General features: G+C 47.4%; 6 protein-coding genes across 6 annotated transcripts; 2 read left to right on the top strand and 4 right to left on the bottom strand.

Annotated features, from left to right (window-relative positions):
- Window positions 1-166: 166 nt before the first annotated feature.
- Window positions 167-1,497, bottom strand: PEX2_098750 (Nucleotide-binding, alpha-beta plait; the record flags this gene model as incomplete). The annotated part of the gene is made up of 3 exons (XM_016747145.1): window positions 167-526; window positions 601-1,180; window positions 1,295-1,497. 3 exons carry the CDS (start codon window positions 1,495-1,497, stop codon window positions 167-169), a joined length of 1,143 nt encoding a protein of 380 aa, XP_016598494.1.
- A 1,957-nt stretch (window positions 1,498-3,454) lies between these two features.
- Window positions 3,455-5,533, top strand: PEX2_098740 (DUF2985 domain-containing protein; the record flags this gene model as incomplete). The annotated part of the gene is made up of 4 exons (XM_016747144.1): window positions 3,455-4,139; window positions 4,197-4,592; window positions 4,645-4,719; window positions 4,773-5,533. 4 exons carry the CDS (start codon window positions 3,455-3,457, stop codon window positions 5,531-5,533), a joined length of 1,917 nt encoding a protein of 638 aa, XP_016598493.1.
- A 423-nt stretch (window positions 5,534-5,956) lies between these two features.
- PEX2_098730 (uncharacterized protein) lies at window positions 5,957-6,850 on the bottom strand (the record flags this gene model as incomplete). The annotated part of the gene is made up of 1 exon (XM_016747143.1): window positions 5,957-6,850. One exon carries the CDS (start codon window positions 6,848-6,850, stop codon window positions 5,957-5,959), a length of 894 nt encoding a protein of 297 aa, XP_016598492.1.
- Window positions 6,851-8,940: 2,090 nt separating this feature from the next.
- PEX2_098720 (hydrophobin family protein) lies at window positions 8,941-9,464 on the top strand (the record flags this gene model as incomplete). The annotated part of the gene is made up of 2 exons (XM_016747142.1): window positions 8,941-9,262; window positions 9,316-9,464. 2 exons carry the CDS (start codon window positions 8,941-8,943, stop codon window positions 9,462-9,464), a joined length of 471 nt encoding a protein of 156 aa, XP_016598491.1.
- Window positions 9,465-11,722: 2,258 nt separating this feature from the next.
- Window positions 11,723-12,549, bottom strand: PEX2_098710 (uncharacterized protein; the record flags this gene model as incomplete). Its single annotated transcript, XM_016747141.1, has 2 exons — window positions 11,723-12,263; window positions 12,326-12,549. 2 exons carry the CDS (start codon window positions 12,547-12,549, stop codon window positions 11,723-11,725), a joined length of 765 nt encoding a protein of 254 aa, XP_016598490.1.
- Window positions 12,550-15,491: 2,942 nt separating this feature from the next.
- Window positions 15,492-20,112, bottom strand: PEX2_098700 (CDR ABC transporter; the record flags this gene model as incomplete). The annotated part of the gene is made up of 8 exons (XM_016747140.1): window positions 15,492-16,139; window positions 16,196-16,429; window positions 16,481-17,228; window positions 17,292-17,419; window positions 17,502-18,372; window positions 18,461-18,622; window positions 18,680-19,029; window positions 19,087-20,112. The coding sequence occupies 8 exons, from the start codon at window positions 20,110-20,112 to the stop codon at window positions 15,492-15,494; spliced, it is 4,167 nt and encodes a 1,388-aa protein (XP_016598489.1).
- Window positions 20,113-20,361: the final 249 nt, after the last annotated feature.

Genomic DNA, 20,361 nt, shown 5'->3' with positions numbered 1-20,361 from the left:
CCCACAATCGTTGAGTAGCTAAGATATATTCACAGTGACCTGTGGTTTGCAAACCACAGGGCACTATGATCATATCGATACGATTCTCCGCTGAGTCCTCCCCTTCTGTTTCTCAACTCTCAAGCCAACGAGTACGTTATTCCGGCGAGTGGAATAAGTTGGGCATTTAAGCCTTAGTGGTGACGGCAGGAGCAGCATTCTCCTCGGTAGGAGCAGGAGCGGTAGCAGCAGCAGTAGCAGGAACAACAGTCTCCTCGGTTTCAGCCACAGCGTTGATATCATCGTCCTCCTTACCGGGGCTGTCAATGGCAACCTTCACAGCGATGACGCGACCATCAATATCCTTGCCGTTCATCTCGCTGACGGCCTTGGCCTGGAGCTCCTCAGAGGCCAGGTTGACGAAGCCAAATCCGCGGGTCTTGCGGCGCTCGTTGCGAGCCTGCAACTTCTTGATCATGAAGCGGGGGATGGGACGCAGGGCAACCTTGGCAGAGACAGGTTCGTATGCGGCGAAGATCTCCTTGAGCTAAAGGGAGAAAAGCATGTCAGTCAATGTAACCTCAGGCGGAGAAAAGACGGAAGAAAACAGATGTAACCCACCTTATCCTCAGTCAAGTCGTACGGCAGGTTGGCAACCATAACCTTAGTCTTAGAAGGAATGCCATCCTCGGGAGGACCGCGCTGCTTCTGGGGGCGTGCGGCACGGGCCTCACCGGCCTTGGAGGCAGTGTCCTTCTCGTTTGTGGTGTCAGCAAGGGGGGTCTCGCTGACAGGGGCCTCGGTGGCTTCCTGGCCATCCTGGGCCTTTGGGAGAGTCAGCATCCATTGTAAGGTGTCGATGTGGGTGGATTCAAGGAGAGAAAGAGTTTGGGCACATACAGCACGGCTACGGCCGGTACGGCCACCACGACCGCGGGCGCGGCCACGGCCACGGCCGCGACCACCAGCACGCTTGCGACCCTCGGCACCGCTGGCACCCTCGCCACCACTGGCAGCACCTTCCTTGACCTCAGCGGGCTCGGGCTTGCGGGCAAGCTGCACGGACACCTTGCGCTGAAGAATCTCCTTGCCGGAGAGGGCCTCGATAGCGGCAGAAGCTTCAGCGGCAGTAGCAATGTCCACAAATGCATAGCCAACCGGGCGGTTGGTGCGGGGGTTCACCGGGATCGAGGTGGTCTCGCTAAGAGATGAAATGAGTCAGAAAGGGTCGAATAAATGATGGATTCACGTGCTTCAATGTTTGTCGAAGGTGGGGTGGTTTGGATATTAATCCACCGACCCAGAAATTACTCACATGGTGTAGGTCTTGAAGAACTCCTTGAGCTCCTCCTCAGTGGTCGCGTATGCGAGGTTCCCGATGTAAAGACGACGACCCTCATCTGCACTGGCAGCCGCGGCATCGGCAGCCTGGGTAGAAGGGGTAGCACCGTTGGTCTCGGGCTTATCGGTCAGAGTGGTCGCAGCCACGGAGTCAGCAAGTGCGTCGACGGCAGACATCTTGAAGGTTGAGATGTTGGAGGATGAAAAGTGTCGGGTTGTTTATTTGCCTAAAGCTGAAAGAGACTTGACAGGAGGTGGAGCGAGGGAAGGAGCAGGGTAGCTTCGTGCCCTAGATACCAATTGAAAAAGAAGATGGGATTGAAGTTTTGGATGCACTGGATCTTGAAGAGAGAGGAGGAGGAGGATGGGAGAAGGAGATGGAAAGGGAAAGGAGAGGCGGTGTAGCACTAGCCCAGTGAGAGCTTCAAGTGACGGGACAGGTGCGATTGGGGTACCTTCCCTTGATCATGCGATTAGGCTCCCTTCACCCCCTCAACCTCTAACCTTTAAGTACTTTAACCCCCAATTGACCCCTAACCTTTAGGCACCTTAACCCCCGAATCCTTCCGAGGTTCCTTTCCCCAGCCCCGCCTTACTTGAAAGCCTGACTCAGAACAGCTGGCCTGATGTCATTCTGGAGACCTTTCGAACCAATTGTGATCTGTTCCCAACTTCCTCCCGATTTCTTCTTTTCTACATAGTTCTGCTCTGAGAATGTTTTGTTATTTTGTTATTTTGTATTCTTCTCAGCATTCTGCTCAACTACTCACATCTGCATACCATACAAACTGTACATGTGCATGACAGTACGGACTACTCCGTACCCGTGTGACATATCCTATAAATAATCAAACCTTGGCCAATCTTCCACCTCATCCATCTCCACTTCATATTCTCCACGCCATATAAAATATATGCATCTTAACTTTTAGCAGATGGCAGGCATAGATATACAATTATCTACTTCATCCTACTTTGATATTCAACCAGAATTATTCAGTGGATACAAAATCTTGGTCCAGGCTACACAGGTGACACACAATGACTATATCCTGGCACAATAACCATCACAGTTGTCTAACAGGAAATCTCTGCTCAACGTGAGCTCATCTTTAGAAACAAATTGATTGCCCTCACATCTCTGTCAGTTATTTCCTCATCTACCGGTGTTACGACACTATGGTACTACTTTTGAAAACATCCCCAGTTCAAGGTCAACATGCTTCACGAGCAGCTTCGGTCTATATTATAGTTTGATGGCACAAAGATTCACTTTTCTGTACTCCGTATTTACAGAGTCAACTAAAAGATCTTTGCCTTCCAAGGTTTGTATATGCATACTGAATTTGGCATTGAGGAATATATACTTTGACAGGGGGCTTCATGATGACATAGGCCCCCTACATCCCCTGTACGATGTAGTGCGATGTAGTGGGAACCACCAGTGTCACAATGATATATTAAATAATTCAGTGATCCTAGAATGACCATGGAGTGAATTAACCTAAATTTCTATAGACGAAAAAAACCTGTTAATTGCCATTCAGAGGTATATACATAGCAATTTTGTATGATATCTGGTCACACACAATGTAGATCGACATGTGTTTTCTCCTGGTGACGTCCCATTATCGTCGGATATTGCCATCACCGCATAAGGCATCTCGACACCTTGATTCTCAGGTGTACATAAAAGCTTGATACAGCTGTAGTCTAATTGGGTAGTTTGTTGGCCACAAGAGTCAGAACTTGCCACTTACGGAATACATATACAATTGAACAATTGAACTTGAACAAATTGAACAACTGACTTAAGAGCGTTGAAAAGAAACCCCTTAATAGAAATATTGGAATGCAAACTCAAGATCGCCGGTTTAGCGTGATATTGATGGACTGTGCACTCCACTGGCTCGTCACTGTGGAAAAGAAGAAAAAACAAGATTCGGGGAGAGCTGAGTCAGCCTTAGATTTAAACACCCCAGAGATCCAGAACGTCTACAGACTGTCTTCCATGTGGACCAAAAAGGGGAGTCCTACATCCTTAGTTTACTTTCATATTGTCCTTTTGGTCTCGGGGGCTTCTTGTATTGTGTGATCTTGTCCCCAACGTTTCGGAACTCGTCGCTCCAGCAATATGGATCGCATCGACCCGGTCGAGGACCCTAATGGGAACCCCCAGGAGACCGAACCCACAGGGCAACCCACAGAGTCTGGCCCCGTCCGGCCAGCAGGTCCTACCCCGTTGCGATCTCGAGGCGACTCACGAGCGCGACGACCGAGTATTCGCCTGTCTCGCTTCCCATCTATCCCTTCACTAGACACCACCGTTAATCAACCAGCCTCTCAATCAGAGGGTCAAGGTCAACCGTCCTTCGAGCCGCAGCCCATCCGGTCCCCTCCCCCCAATGAAGAGGATGAAGCATGGGTGGCAGGCCGACGGCGCAGTAACTCGGAGCCAAATCGAGGACGATGGTCATCTCCCCCTCCCGATGTTCTCTCAGGAGTGGCGACTCCTATGCGAATGATGCCAGTGACCGAGGAATCCTCACACCAAAGTCCAACAACCCCCTCTCCAGTGGCAATAATCCCTAGTCGGGAGACTCGGTCCGACTCTGAACCACTTGATCTGGAGCAAGGCGAGGCCCCTCCACTAGCGCGACCGGCGGGTCGGCTTCGGCGAACTAGTCAAGCTGCGTTGAATCGCTTTACTCGAAACCGTGCAACCACAGTGACAGGAGCTGCACCGACTCTAAGTACACAGGAGGAGCAACGCCAGAATGAGTATGGATCTCACGTGGTCGACGTGCTGGATGTGATCGGTAAGCTCTGGTGCCAAGTGTGATACAGAAACCATGATTTAACTTACCTGAATCTAGACCCCGAGGTCTCTGCGCTTTCCACTCTCACCAATGTCCAGAACTCTCTCTTCGTGCCGAACCTGGGTGGGTTCATCAATCGCATGCCCACCTATACGATTACACGGCCACAATATTCTTCAGATGAAGATCAGGGAACTTCAACGGACGAGGGCGAACCGCCCAAGGACGACAAAAGCAAACAGCGGCCGACTTTACAACAACTCCAGTCATTCACGAGCATGTCCTCGGCGTTGCGAGGTCCTAAGTATGCTGTTCTCCCAGAAGGACACGGACTTGATGGATGGACCAGAGAAGACTATGCCGAACTCAATGATCATGTTCGACACATGCTTCACTCTCGGCGGTCCAAGTTCAAACGGTCCATGAAAGGATTTAGGCAGTACATACGGAAGCGTGAGTGATGCTCCCCGCCAAGCCATCTTTTCTTCATACTAATCTCGTCTAGCCCTCGGCTTTCTTGTAACTCTCTACGCTACTTTGATCACCCTGTTCGGTCTGGCCTGGGTTCTTTTCTTGATTGGTGAGATCTCTTGGCCTAATACCTTTTGGCTAGTATGCTGACACTCACTTCAGGTTGGATCAATGTCGGTGGGAAACAAAGCTATGTTGTCAATGTCATAGATAACGTTTTGGTTGCCCTGTTCGCCATCATGGGTGATGGACTGGCTCCTTTCCGCGCTGTGGATACATATCACATGGGATTCATTGCCCATTATACATTTTTGTCGTGGAAGCTTCGTCGGAAGCGGGCCCTGCCAGGCCTCAAGGACAAGAATGACCTTCCGTCGAAGCCGGAGAAGGACGTCGACGTTGAATTTGGCGCCATGGCTAAGGAAGACGAACACGAATTCTCTGTCCTCGATGCTCGCCAACAGCTACGATTAATGCATCACCAAAATAAGTTTGCAAAGTCGCATACTTTCTACAAGCCGCACGAAACCATGACTCACCACGCCTTCCCTCTACGCTTGCTCATTGCTATTGTCGTCATCCTCGACTGTCATTCTATCCTCCAAATGGCTCTTGGTGCCTGTACCTGGAGTATGGAGAACCCCGAAAAGCGCCCATTCGCTCTGACGACGGTTATTCTCTGCTGCTCTATCACCTGTAACATCTCGGGTGGTGTGATGATCATGATTGGTGATCGGCGAACCCGAAAGAAGGATGTTGTCGAACGGCTCTTCCGCCAACAGCTGACCGAAGAAGCCATGAAGAAGATGGAGAAGAAGAAGGTCAAGGACGAGCGCCGGAGTGCTCAGATTGAGCGTTCTAGTGCCCAAATTGAGCGGTCGAGTGCTCAGATTGACCGTCCCGTGCCTTATGGTGGCACCTGATCACAGCAATTTTCATGTTCTTACTTACGAATGTCATGACATAGGCATTGGGAACGTTGATCTAGCTGTCTCAAAGCGTTTCTTTATTTTGCCTCACCTGTACAGATCTAATAATGCTGTTTTTGGCCGTTTTATATATGTCAGCTACGGAGTTTCATCGGAATTTTTTATATAGCGATGAGATCTGCTTTCTTTGATTTTGCTCTTTAGTCTACGGTGGCGTTTTGCTTTCAGCTGATACAATGCGGTGGTTTGTGATTTTGGGTATCTAATGTTGATTTTGGAATACGATTGATTATCTGGGTATTTCATACAATGTGAAAATCCCTAGTCATGTATTCAACGTAAATAATAACGATATGAACCCCAGTCTCTAAAAATGGCAAGTGTTCCAAACTCAAAAATTACGAGAAGGCCAGAATCTCAGGTAGTGATCGTAACCTTCTCTCCAACCCATTTCTCTCCACCACCCTTAACAATCTCCTTGAACATCCACTCACCAACCAAAGCCCGTGAAATCGTATACCCAATAGCAGGAGCCTTCGCTGTCCCAACCCTCACTTTATCCAGTCCCGCCCCTTCACCCCCTTCCCCCGCCTCACAAACAGGAACCAGATGATCCCCCGTCAAAAAGCTAGGTCTCACAACAACAACTCCAGCAGCAAGCACCCCAGCATCCCCCAGCTCAACCTCCTTATCAAGCAATTTCTCCATCTGCAGCTTGTCCGCATGGGGGATCGGCAAGAGCACAGAGTACATAGGCCTGAACCAAAACGGCACATCTTTATTACCAGGCAAATGTCCCGTCGTCGAGATCACAGTGACCCTGGGTGCAACAGCGCGATATTCCTCGAACGAGGCAAACCGGTCAGAAGCAATCTTCGCCAGCGCCGCCAGCAATGCACTTGTCGTCTGTTCTGTGATATGCGGGTTCGAGAGCTGAATGTGCGGCAGCGCGGGCATGCGCATCTGAGTCTTTGCGCATTTTGATTCCTTAGTGATGGCCATTGTCGGCGAGCCACCTAGGCCGGAAATTATGCTTGGTACGAGAGTACAAGCTCCATTGGGTGCGTTCTTGGGGTTGGAGTCGATGATGAGGGTTTTCATAATGCTTTCCACATCTGTTGCATCGCCTTCGATTATCTCAAGTTGCTGAGAGAGAATCTCCTGTGTGATGCCAGGCTGTGAGAGGAGCAGCGTGGTGAGTTTTGATGGTGTGCGGGCTAGGGCTCTGGCGTTGTAGCCGTTGAGAAGGGTGTAGGTCAGGCAGACGTTAGCGCAGCCGCCGGTTGCTCCGAAAAAGGCGATGGTTGTCATGTCGAGGATTGAGTAGTTTGTAGAATTGATTATTCAAATTGTAAATCTTGGATTGTAGATTGAAGATTGGAGTTTGAAGTTGTATTGCAGAGCTCGAAATGGATTGTGATGGTGATGATAAAATTCTAACAATTCAAGGATCCTTTATACTAATGATCGGTATATACCATGTTTTCAGCGGACTCATATTGACCCTTGCATATCTTTCCGTCTCCGATTCAGGCTAACAGCAAAGTGAGGTTGTAGTATACCTGCTGAAGGTAGAGTGTGGCCGTGTAGTCTGAGCCGGCGCAACTAACGTGCGCTAGTCTGGAAGTGGTTTAGTGGCGGACGAATATCCCCCCGATGCGGGCGAACTACCACTCCATTCAGCCCCAATCGTCAAAGATCAATGATCAAGATTGCTCGAGACGTATGAATAGAAATAAGCTCTGCAATTTTAATCCTTGAAGTAAACATATGCTATTTGAAGGGTTGCATGTTGGTGGAATAATGTCTGTGGTTTCGACATTTTGCTGGAGATATATATCTGCATCAACATTAGAGTCACAATATTGGAATCATTTCAACCATTTTTCTATTGGTTCTATAGTAATTGAATATCTTCTCAGATTGTAGTCTTTGAATTGATATCTACAAAAAATAATATTTATCAATTCTTAAAAACCAAGCGATATACGTCCCCGACTACGAGATCTAGCTCGAACAACTAAATACCAAGCCCTAGACCTTAAAAAATCACAAAGTATATTACTCTGGTCTACTTTCTACGTAACTGTAATTGCAACAATTCAAAGATTTTCATACAACATACATAGATTGTAGACAGACATCAGGCCGTAGTTCAGCCAAGAAAAAAGTACAGTTCGAGCTACTTACTACTACCGACTCTATTACAGTATGCACTTCGGCTTCCTCCAAATATCAAATAAATTTCGTTAGGATCTTACCTGGAATCTCATAGCTAATTATCGGACCCGAAAGCGTTCGATCCAGACCAAACCCGACCAAGAGAACATCCTGAAGGCCCATGTATTGCAGTTTCAACAAACACTAACATCCACTTCCTGTGAAGCTTTGATTTTGCATCAAGAGAGGAGAGTGTAGATCAGCGGTTGCCCATCGTAACATCGCGTGTTATGCCATAGAGCAGGGTGGGAAATCTGAAGTGATCAGGATCGACATGGGTCCGGCGATCCTGAATTCCCTGGGATTGGGAGATAAGTGGACAGTGGATCCAAGTATGGATAAGGGACAGTAATTTAAAAGAGTCTCTAACTATAATTTACGTACGAGCACAAAGAGACAAGAAGGTAAAGAGAGCCGCACAGACACGTTGCCCTAATCATAACTGGAATGAAGAAAAGATGCATGGTATCGGATAATTCCCGCCATCACGGCGCCTCTAAACGCCTCAAAACGCCTTCAAGCTATGATAATCAGCGCCACCGACATCAAATGGTCACATATCTGCGCAGGGGCCGTATTTGAAACTGCAGGGAATTTGTCGGGGGTGGCTGTAGGGGGTTCTCACACCTTGAGCACTTCTAGAAGGACCCTGAATTCGGATATCTGATTTACAACGTATGTGGATGGTCGATCCTCTTTTGATTAGGGATCCATGTGAGGCTCGCAGGGTTAGAAAGTATGTAAGCCAAAATTTGGACCTCTCAGAACAAAATCAAGGCGCAGGGTAGCCTTGACAGATGCCGTTGACAGGGCGGAATGCAGGGCCCATGCATCTCAGGAGCCAAGGGGGAATCTAATTGACTGTTAAATTCCGGAATCAAGGAAGGGCCAATGATATTGCTAGGAGGTAGAGATCATCGGGACAAGCTCGGGATTAAGCCCTTGCGTGGGACATTCCACCAGGAAAAATGGGAGGGTTGTTTTTGGCCTTCACTACGAACATTGGTAGATCACCTCGTGCCCAAGCACTGTGACTGGGAAGATAAAAGGCGAGCACTAGGTCGTCCTCTTTTCTTTTATCCATAAGCTCTCTACTTCTCTATCTCTCTCTACCTTTCCAACCTTCCAAACACTTTTTTACATTTTAAAAGATTTTAATCTTTCAATACCATACCTTCAAGATGCAGTTCACTCTCTCCGCCGTTGTCCTCGCCCTCGCTGGCTTTTCCGCTGCCCTGCCCGCTGAGTCCATGAACAATGGCCTCCAGCACCAGAACGGCACTCCTCGCTTCCCTGTTCCCGACAGCCTGACTATCGAGCAGGCTCAGGCCAAGTGTGGTGACCAGGCTCAGCTCTCTTGCTGCAACAAGGCCACTTATGCCGGTGACACCACCGACATCAACTCCGGTATCCTTGGTGGTACTCTCTCCAACCTGATTGGTGCCGGCTCTGGTGCCTCTGGCCTTGGTCTCTTCGACCAGTGCTCCAAGCTCGGCGCTCAGAGTAAGTTTATGCACCCATCACCTTTCAACGCTTCCTCACTAACCTCGCTCCAGTCCCTATCGTCATCGGTATCCCCATCCAGGATATCCTCAACCAGCAGTGCAAGCAGAACATCGCCTGCTGCGCCAACTCTCCCTCCACCGCCAGCGGCAACCTCGTCGGCGCCGCTCTTCCTTGCGTTGCCCTTGGCTCCATCCTCTAAGCTCATCGCTTTGCAGTCAGTCATCTTTGCGCGGAGGAAAAGTCACAGGAGCTTTGTGGTATACTTTGTTTCTGAAATCGTTGTTCGTTTGTTTGAGATCTTTTGCAGTGTGATTCTTCTCATAGAAGTCTTAATATCTCACCTAATACATAAACCTTGCACCTTATATTTCCAATTCATCTATCCCTTAACTGTAGACCCTAGTGAGTGAAAATGCGGCATCCAAACTGCAGTTTACGGAACAGAATACATGCTGATTTCATAAGAGTTGAAGAACGAGTAGGCGCAATTTCTAGCCCAGGAGCCTACAACCTAGCTAATTAGAATAATTAAAGATACTCTTAGCTGTTCGGACAATGCCGAGTGGTATACTCTACTGAGCGCTCCCACCGGGCCCGCCAAATCCAACTTCATTCCCTTAGACGGCATTCCCGGGTCCGCACCAAATCGTTATTTTTAGCTTAGTCGGCCGCTTATAAAGCCTTATAATATTTTTTTAGCTGGTCTTTTTAGCCTCTTTTTAAATATCTTTCTAAATATATTTAAAGGGGTTAAAAAAGCAGACTTTATGGTAGAGACTTTTCTATAACTATATAACTTTTAACTATACTGAAGTCCTATACCTAGATTTTATACTTAAAGTCCTATACTTATTAACTCTTAATAATGCTTAGACTTTCTATAATATTTTACGTTCGAGTTTTCGGTGTTGTATCTTTCTATTTAACTTATATAGTAATTTACTAGTCATAGTAGAGTAATTATCTAGTAAGAGAAGTATAAGAATTAGATTCAAAGAGCTGATTGATAAGTTTTGATGTATTCTTCGTATCGAAAATTCCATAGTTGTCATCCCAGCGGCCAAAGAAGCAGCCTCAGCCTCTCTCTGCGCCGGAAGAGTGGGAAAATCCCTCGACACACTACATCCTTCTAGACTTTGTTCTCGTCGAAGGCCTCTTCTTTCCGGATATGCCTTTCTATTGAGGTGTAGTAGTGTGCATTTATTCCCTGGGATTGACTAAGACGGATATAAAAATCGTGAAAGTCCAGTTGGTGAATCCTCGCCTGGATTTTGGACACATTATCTGCACCCACAAGGTACTTGGAACGGCGCACCCCATTTCCCTTTTCTTGCCTTGCTCTTTGGGGGGAATTCCAACCTCATCCTCTAACTGGGACTTTCGAGGCTCCCTAGTGATTCGACGGGATTTTGTAAGCTGAGGGGACTCAGGTGGATAATCTCTATCCGGGGTGTGAATGAAGCTGTCATTTGAGCCCCCTGTCGTTTGCCAGTCATTTAGCCGTGTGGAGGAGGTAGAGGAGATGATTGGGAGTGGCGAAGAAGACAATTGGGAACAAAGCCCGTAACAGATTATCCCGGGGAAGTCGATATAATTGTTGAGATCTACGACATAGTAGATGGAGAAATATTGTGAAAAGCCACCAACCATGTAAGTGATGGTGATGAGTTTGTCGTACACTATGTACAGGAAAGGGATACTAGCTACATATACGGGCGACTAAGTATGCCACCGGGGCATAACTCTCTGATTGAAGAATATTGCTAGGCAGTTTTATAGATCCACCCTCACTTTACAATTAGTACGATGTATAATACTAGTCGGCCGCATTTGCGGCCTTGTGATATGTTTTGAAATGTGTTTTCAAATATCTTTTCAAATATTTTTTCAAACATCTTTGTTTTATAAATATTTTGCTGCTTATCTAAGGATTATAGATAAACGGCGGAAAAAGGCTCAATTTGTAAAATAACTTTAGACATTGAAAGTGCAGTACTAGGCTACCGCCTACCTTTCCTTTACTTCCTAGGTACCCCATTTTGCTCGAGTGCGTATGGGAGATAATTACTGACTTGGGTATACCCGCTTCCTGGCTTATTGTAGGAGTTGAATTCAGATTTGGTCCTAGTACTTTAGTCTAATATCTGTAGATAGTTTCTTCTCTTCTCCGCGCATCCGCTCAGCTTGAATAAAGATTACTAGGTAATTACCTAGGTATATTTAATATTGATGGCCAGACTCGGCCCGCTTTAGATCTAGGAGAAATTGTAAGAATGAGGTACCGAGGATTGCAAATATGTTGTCGATAGTATATTTAAGCCACAATATTCGTTCTAGGTAGCTCGTCAAACAAAGCCCCCTTGCAGGCATCAAAGTCGTGAGATGTCTCAGAAACCAGCATGGTTAGTGACCGGCTTTCAAGAGAAGATCGATCAAGTAGACATAACCTGAAGCTCTCTATAAAATCAACGCTGCACCAAGGACAGTGCAAAGCATTGTGTACATGGCAAGACCCCAGACACCAAAGCCGGCGCTAACAGGCGATAGGAGTTTCTCCGCAGCTCCTTTGCTAGGTGACGAAGTGCTCGTTTCAGTAGCAGTTCCCGTAGTGGCCCCAGTAGTGGCACCAGCAGTGGCTCCGCCAGTTGTCCCCGAGCTTGTTGCCTCGACATTTTTCTTGTTATATGGAGCCGGGGTGATGACGGTGATATAGCTTGGGAAAATCGAGAACGTGTACGGATCTGGAGCTTGGGTAAGGCTCCCGGCATCAGTGGTATCTGAAAGAGGTGCTGTTCCAGGATATCCAGAGGGAAGCTGGCCTGGATTGTACCATGTAGAGGCGCCAGTGTCCAAGTTGAAAGAGCTAACACATTGACTAGGATCGGAGAGAATAGAACACTGGTCAGACCCGGTCTCATTATAGCCAATCTTGAAAGTGTCCACCATTGTGCTGATATCAAGAACGGAGAGGTCGTTGTGGGGACACCATTCAATGAATCTGAGAATGAGTCAGTACTCAATCGATATGTCCAGACATAATTCCCAATGCCTATGACTTACTCAGACAAGAAGGATGAGTCCCAGCAGCACTGGCAGCTGGCCGTCTCAGAAACGGAACCATCTGTGGCATATTTCTCACAAGGCGCATTGAGGGCATAGGTCTCGGTGAAGTTCCCCCAAATATGACCTAAATTGCACACTGTATTCGACCCATTCGTCAGCATGATAATTGAGGGTTTCCTCTCCTCGGGGTCATTATTTCTTACCACATCCACCAGGCGCATTATCCGGTGCAGGATAGTAAGGAATTTGGGTACCCTGGTTCTGATTTGCACCATTAAGGTATTGTAGGGCCGTTTCTTGGTATGCGCATGAATACACCTTCAGTCACTCCATGTTAGAGAGGCAATGTGTGAGAGAGAAAGGGTACATCGAACCTCATTCCAGCAACTGGTCAACCAACAGCCAATATTGGCAGCTAACTGAGCGTCTCCACAGGCTAGTACACATGTTGAGTACACATCCACGTCGCAGTTATTCTTCGCATCAGTCATGCATGTATCAAATGTCTTCACATTGTTTTCGTAACATTTGAGATAGCCACTTGGATCGACACAACCTTCACCTTTAGGGTTCAGGTTCGATGCATCAGCAACGGCTAGAGACCAGAGCAGAGATTGCGCCAAAACAATTGATCTCATGATAGCCATGGTCTGAGGTCGCTATGAAGCTTTTGCAGAAGAAAGAACAGCCAAGCTTCCAAGATTCCCAACGGGCGTGATCAAATACATAAGGATGGCCCTGAATACGAGTGGCGGCTTACTGCAGATTACTAGCACGTCTGGGGCTGAGAGTTGGTCCCTGATTCGGAAAACTGATATATTGACTGCTCTAGAAATGGTAAAGTTAACCGATCCCAGCACTAACAAGCGGTCTTTGTAATCGATTTCATCCAATCGGACATATGGCAATGTTCTAGCGTGAGAATAGTAACGAGTCAGTCGAACCCATTCCCAGCAGAATGCGAGAACTCAGGAGGTGGCTGACCTCCCAATGCTTGACCCTTTTTCTCCACTGCCATAGATATGAACTAGCCTAAGACGGTAACCCCGCGCGAACAAAAATAATTGGTCAAACTAACCTGATAAGAAATTACTCCGTACAAATAGTGCACCCGGTAGACAGCCTTATGTTGTAATATATTTAGATAGTAAGCAGCTTAAGATTATCGTACTATACTATAGCATAAACCGGTCTACTACCGGTGGTAAAACGATAACCTTATATAGTAGTCAAGCAGTGTGCGTGTACGGTGAGAAGTAGAGAGAAATAAGGAAGTAGAAATAAAAAACCACGTATTTTATTCTGGCGGTGCCAAGCAAACAAAGCTTGTCCTAATTAAGTGGTTTTTGAGTTCACTTGTTGGTGGAGCAGTGTCCGGAGTACTCCGTAGTTACTGTCGGAATGCTGTATTGTGAAGTTGAATTCCTGAATATATCGACAGTAGGGCTCTGCTCGCTAGGCTGTGTATAATTGCCATGTATGCAAGATATGCTTTGTACTCCGTACTCTGAATGAAGTTGGGTACCGGTGTCGCTTACCATATACTCCCAGAAGAGGCATGGTTGATCTCGGCCTGGGATAGGGCTGTGTTTGGAAAACCCCGTGGGGGATCCAATCACCTTGGGAGTTAGTTGCCCTGCCATTACAACATTTTAGCGGTAAAGGTTTCCGCATTTCTAGATGTTATGTTGTAGGTGTTGTTTTTAAATTTAGCACAACACATAGAATTTTCATAGTTATGCACATGTAGCGATTAAAGTATCACTAGTGGGTGAAATCGTTTGCAAGATTTTGTTATGGTTAAATACTACTCCGTATACGGATACGAACTCGGGTAGTAAACCGGAACATCTACGGACCGACAAATAGTGGATCCTACATAAAAATACATTATTGAGATTAGTCAGACCGTCTAGTAAATCCATGGATCTCTAGTTAGTTATTCGAGTCAGTTTAGTTAAGAGTTATGTGTAGGCTTCTCCAGAACCCAACCCAACCCAACCCAACCCAACCCAACTTTGGGTTAGGTTTTAGGGCTAAACCTTAGACCTAAGCTAGGTTCTGGTATACTAGATAACCTAACCCAACATCTCACAAATCACTGCCGCTGCCGCTGCCGCTGCTATGCGGGACTGCGACTTGGAAGAACTTATGAGGCTGACGACTTTTCGAGTGCTTAGCGTTCCAGACAAGCGACGGCTCTAGGCAACCTTAGGCGCCAAAGCTGCTTGAAGATTCCATATGGCTCCTGGGAGTAGTGTTCCACAAAGCCCAACCCAACCCACAGCCCATCAAGGGGGGTTTACCCAGCACCTTGGAATCGCCATATTCTAACCTTCTACTTATTATATAGAGTTTAAAATTTTGAATTTATAATAGTTACAGCCATATAAGTATGTATTTTAAATTTAAATAAAATCCGACTAGTAGAGGTCGAGATACTGTAAAAAAATATAAATTTTAGATTTGTATAGGAGTACTACTACTTTCTAAGTGAACTTCTGTAATTTATAAATTATCTAAATAACGCACTTTCTTGCGTTTTTAAACGTGATATAGAGAGATAACTAGTAATTAATTCTAAAAGATTTAAACTAATAAAATATTACCTTTAGACTAAGGCTTAGAAACGGGGGTAAAACGAAGGGTAATTTTAAAATCCCTAAACGGGGGTTCAACTTCTGAATTCTCGGCATATTTGTACTGTTTGGGGCCCATTGGGCCCCCATTAAAAGCCTAGTGGGCTTTTACCCCGGGCCCAAAACCCAACCCATTTGTGGGTTGGGCTGGGCTATGGGCTTTATGGGCTTTGCGGAGCTCTACCTGGGAGAGATCTCGGCGGGCTCCCTGTGGATCAGTAGAAGTCGTTAATGCTTTGTGGGCCTGGGCTAGTTGGCTTTGTTCATATATCTGAAACTTTATTATGACTGAACCAGCGACTCTGGTTGCCTGAGATTTTAAATACACGTAGTAACACTGAGAAGAAGATGTAGAAACGAAGTAGAAACGAAGTAGAAACGAAGTAGAAGAGAAAGTAGAAGAGAAAAGAAAGTAGAGGAGAAAAGAAAGTAGAAGAAAAGGCAAACGAACGACCGAAGTTTCTAAAGGGATCATAATTAAGAAATTGCTGCAGCCGCCGGTAGGACAAATTCGGACGGTAGAACTAGTTTCTCTTGGTCTTCTTCGACTTGGGCACGCGAGTGAGCCAGAAGAGGAGGATTGCGGCAGCGATGTTGAAGACGACAAAGGCCCACATGATCCCAAAGTTCCGCCAGCGATTAGCGAAAGAAATGTTGACGCCCGCGAGGAACTTATTCGTCTCAGCCACTTGGCAGAAATCACAATTGGTGATGGACCCGGGATCTAGTAGGTAGCCCCCAGCAAGATCAAGGTAGTTCTGCATGTAGTCACCGCAGGTAGAGCCGTTGGGGGCGTTGAATCGCAGGAACTCGTTTGAGGCACATGTGGCCTTGGCGTTTGAGATCGCGGTACCGAGGAAGCCTTCTACAAAGTATGTAAAGGGGTTGCAGCGGTACATAAAGATCCAGAAACCAGGCATGGAATTTGGGCCGGCAACGACACCGCAGAAGACGAACATCATGATGGTAATGAGACCGACGATACCGCCAGCTACCTCGGCGCTCTCCAGCCCTGAGATCACAAGGAAGGCGAAACTGGTGGTGAACATGAAGAAAACAAAGACGAAAAGGAAAATAAGCGTGCCACGCGAGTGTTCAGCGCCCGTTTCACGGGCGTTGCGGTAGAGCCCCATGGGGAAGTACCAGAGAAGGAAACTAAGAATACTCATTGCCTAGGAAATAGGTTAGGATTGGGTGCTGAAGTTGACTGTGGAGCAATAAAACTTACTGTGTTGTAGACGATCTCGACAAGAATATTGGCGCTGATGAACACTATCCAAGAGTATGCCTTGGACGGACGTTCGCGAACTTCATACATCGTCCGCTGAGAGACAAAGATGGGCATGATCTGGTCGACGAGTTGACTGAAAATTGTCAAGAAGATAAAGATGCCAAACATCTGGTTCTGGAGACCACTTTGCGTATTCTTTGCATTGAGGAAAGATAGGCCAATAAACAGTGCCTGCAATATTAGTTCCGGTATAGTAATACTAAAGCCTGGGTTTTCACTCACTGCACCAATTGATAAGAAAGCTTTCGAGTAGATGTAGGAAGGGCTGCGCCAGTACTGCTGGAAGACACGCTTCGTCACCACATTGAACTGTAGCCCCAAAGGAGCGGCAAACTCAGCGTCCTCATACTTCTCCGAAGTCCTGTCGGTAGTGGGGGCACGGTTTGATGAAAGGCGCTGGAGCTCCTCTTGGACACCAGTATACTCGGGCGACTGACGCCAGATGTCTGGCCAATTGATATTCGTGTGCGCACCAGGAGCGGCACCAATCACCTCCAACATGTATTCCGCAGGATTGGCATGGGGCAGTGGTTTAGTGGCCCCATTCCGAACGAAATAATCAACCAGCGTTTGCGAGTTCTTTCCAATGTTACCGAAATAAACAGTCTTGCCTCCCTTCGCAAAAAGCAGCAGGCGGTCAAACCGTTGAAAGAGGATTGCAGAGGGCTGGTGAAGGGTACAAAGAATGGCTTGACCACTATTTGTGAGCTCCTCCAATAGGTTGCAGATAGACCAAGAGGTTTGACTATCAAGACCAGAGGTTGGTTCATCCAGGAACAGAAGGAGCTGAGGACGGGCAGCGAGCTCAACACCAATGGTTAATCTCTTCCGTTGTTCTACATTCAAACCTTCTCGAGGAATACCAACAACAGCATCAGAGTATTCCTGCATGTCGAGCAAGTTGATAACATTATCAACATATGAAATCTTTTCTTCGTTGCTGTACTTGGCTGGCTGGCGGAGAAGTGCGCTTAAGGTTAAAGCTTCCCTCACAGTCGATGTATGAAGGTGAAGGTCTTGTTGCATTACATACCCAGTCCTGCGTTGGAAAGATAGATCCCGGGGATTACCATCGACAAGAACTTGACCAGAGATGACACCCATGGTGATTCGACTCGCAAGAGCATCCAGTAGCGTAGTCTTTCCAGCTCCGGACACTCCCTGGGGATACGTTAGCAGCAGTGATTACTCGTTAGGTGACCTTTCAAATGATCAAAGTAAAGAATTTCAAAAAAGAACGTACCATTAGGGCAGTTAGAGTTCCTGGTTTTACCCATCCATTGACATGGTCCAGGATCTGCCGTGTCTTATTCTTCACCTTGACCTCGTAGCAAACATCGGCCCAGTGGAATACTGAATTCGTCGATTCAAGACCAGCGGGGCCGTCGGAACATGTTTGGGCAGTTTGGATTGGTCGTGAGATTGCGTTCTCGATGTCTTTGCCAGTGAGCGCCTTGGCCTGACCCATGGCCTTCCGTCTGAAGACTAGAACTTCGCCCTTGGACCGTTCCGAGGCAACGTACTCCGAAGCAACGAGGTGACACACCAAGTAGAAGATCATGAAAGCAACCATGATGCCAAAGTTTCGCCATTTATGAGAGTTAAGATAGTTGTAAGAAGTGTCAAGGTAGGTTGCACCATCAACGAAACTCTCCCCTGGTGGAGATCCAGTAACCGAGCAGATGCGCTGTTCAGGCAAGACGGAATCATAGCCCTCTCCACTAGGAACAAAGGAGGCACAGGGGAAATGGCGGCCGACCATTTCGTTGAGAATCAGAGCCTCAAAAGCATAATGAGCTGGGTTGAGCCATCGTAGCCAGCCAAGCCAGACTTGCATGTTCTGTACTTTGATCGCATAGCCAGTGTATAACATGATCACCAACAGAATCACTGAGGCAGGGGCCAGTGCGGAGGCAATGGTCTTTGTAAGTGAACCCAGCAATCGGAACATCATAGACATTGTTAGAGTGACAATGAAGATGTTCAAGAGAAAGAAGAAGAAGGGCCCAGGCTCTCGCCGCAGATTGCACATAAAGTAAATGATGATGTTGTTGATTATGCAATTCAGAATCTTGTACGGCAAATCAGATATCATGGCCGCCATGGCATCGGCACTAGGGTGGTATAGTGCATATCGATTATGTTTCTCGACAATTTTCCAGCTTGGCATAGAGAGTCATGATTTCGAGAATGCTGCCGAACGCGTTCATGAGGACCAGGAAGAAGATGAGGATACCACGTCTAGGGACACTGCTGGTGTCACTGGGGAGGTTATAGAAGATACTACCAACAATCAAGGCCTGGAAGAGATTCATGATGAACATGGTGACAGTCGTATTAGGGTCCCCCTTGAACAACAGCCAGCTGCGCCACAAGGTCAGGGTTATTTGCTCCCAGTAAGAGAGCGTAAATGGCGACTACGCACGTTGAAGGTTGGACTGATCACGCTGTCGAGAAGCCAAGAAGCCCTCGTAGTGTTCACTATTGAAGGGGTATCTCTTCATGTAGGCGTTAATGTCTTGGTTCAACTGAGCTAAAGACTGGCTTTTATTCCAAGCCGTAGCAAAATCGTCTGGGCTCCGCGAGGTCTTGCCTTCAAATCCAGCGCGAATGACGCGCTCCTCATGGCTTGTCATGGATGTGAGGAAGTCAGCAGTGGTTTGCTGGTCGGGGCAATGGAATCCAAGATTTTCAAAATATCCCTTGGCTTCTGTTGTTTTGCCAAAAAAGATTTGTTGACCCTCATACAGCACGATGACCTTGTCAAAGACCTAAAGCTCGGAAGTCAGTAAAGTGCGGATAAAGTTCACCGTCACAGTTGAACTCACCTCATACGCATCTTGAGAAGCCTGGTACAAGGCTACACACGCGACAGTGCCTAGAGTGTCAGCCTGGACTCGAAGAGTGCGGCAGAATTCGAGAGCATTGGCACTATCCAAGCCTCGCGTGCTATTATCCCAGCATTGTAATGGCGAGTAACTCAGGGCTGCTTCAGCAATGGTAACACGCTTCCTCTCGCCACCACTGACTCCACGGATGAAGTCGTTCCCAACCCGAGTGTTCTTTGTGTGCGAGATACCAAACATGGCCATGGTCACATCACGGAGATGCTCCGCGTATTCGTGCCGAGAAACCTGTCCTGGGATATTCTTGGGACACCGTGCGCGGGCTGCGAAGTACAAAGTATCTCTAACAGTCATGTGGGGAAAATGAGCGTCGACTTCGGCAGTGTAAACAGCTTCGCCACGAAAGGCTTTCGACATCTGCTCTGCCGTGATGCCCTGATAATTGAGCGCCGAGTTCCCATCGACATAAAGGCCATGGGTTTCTCCAGCAATTGTTTTGAGCAAGGTTGAACACCCTGATCCGGGTGGACCAAGAACCGCGAGCATCTCCCCAGCTTCCACGACCCCATCGAGGTTATGAAGAATGTCAATGCGCTGTTTCGATCTTCCCAAAAGTTGACTGATCAAGGTTCCTGTTTCAAGGGCAATGTTGCCGACAGTTTTCTGGAAATCCACCGGAGTGCCAAAGCCGTAAACGTTGAGGTTTTGAAAAGCCACACCACTGGTACGGAGAGGAGTATTGCTGGAAGCATCATTACGGGCGTTGTAGAAAGCATTGGCCCATTTTCTCGCGTTGAATTTCTCGCTACCGGGGTCGAGGGGTCCTCCGGCAGCGACTGGAAACAATATAGAAGGACCAGCCTGGCTACTGTAACGCCGGGCCAGTTCGTGAAGTTCTTCCTTCACGTTGGACTCACGGAGGCCTATGTCGACCTCTACTTTTGACTGCGCGACAGTAGTTGAGTCCGAGTGAGTGGACTCGTCGTAGGACCGTTCAAGAGCCACCATGTCCGGACAGCTCTCTAGACGTAGATTGATGTCGGAATTAGTTATGGCTGCAGTCATAGGCGAAGACTATACACGTTGCAGGTAGTCTTTGGTATTGGGAAGGTTTGGGGCTATAGCCCAGTCCTGACCGCGGGTAGAGGCAGAGCAGGAGCGATGAAAAGTAAAGGAGAAGTAGGAATTATGGCAGACGCAATGATTCAGGAATCCACGCCCCTTTTAATAGTTTCAATTATGAACTTGCAGACGGAA

This window comes from Penicillium expansum (assembly GCF_000769745.1).
Source record: "Penicillium expansum strain MD-8 chromosome Unknown contig349, whole genome shotgun sequence".
Lineage (NCBI taxonomy): Eukaryota > Fungi > Ascomycota > Eurotiomycetes > Eurotiales > Aspergillaceae > Penicillium > Penicillium expansum.
This window is presented reverse-complemented; position numbering and strand designations above follow the sequence as displayed.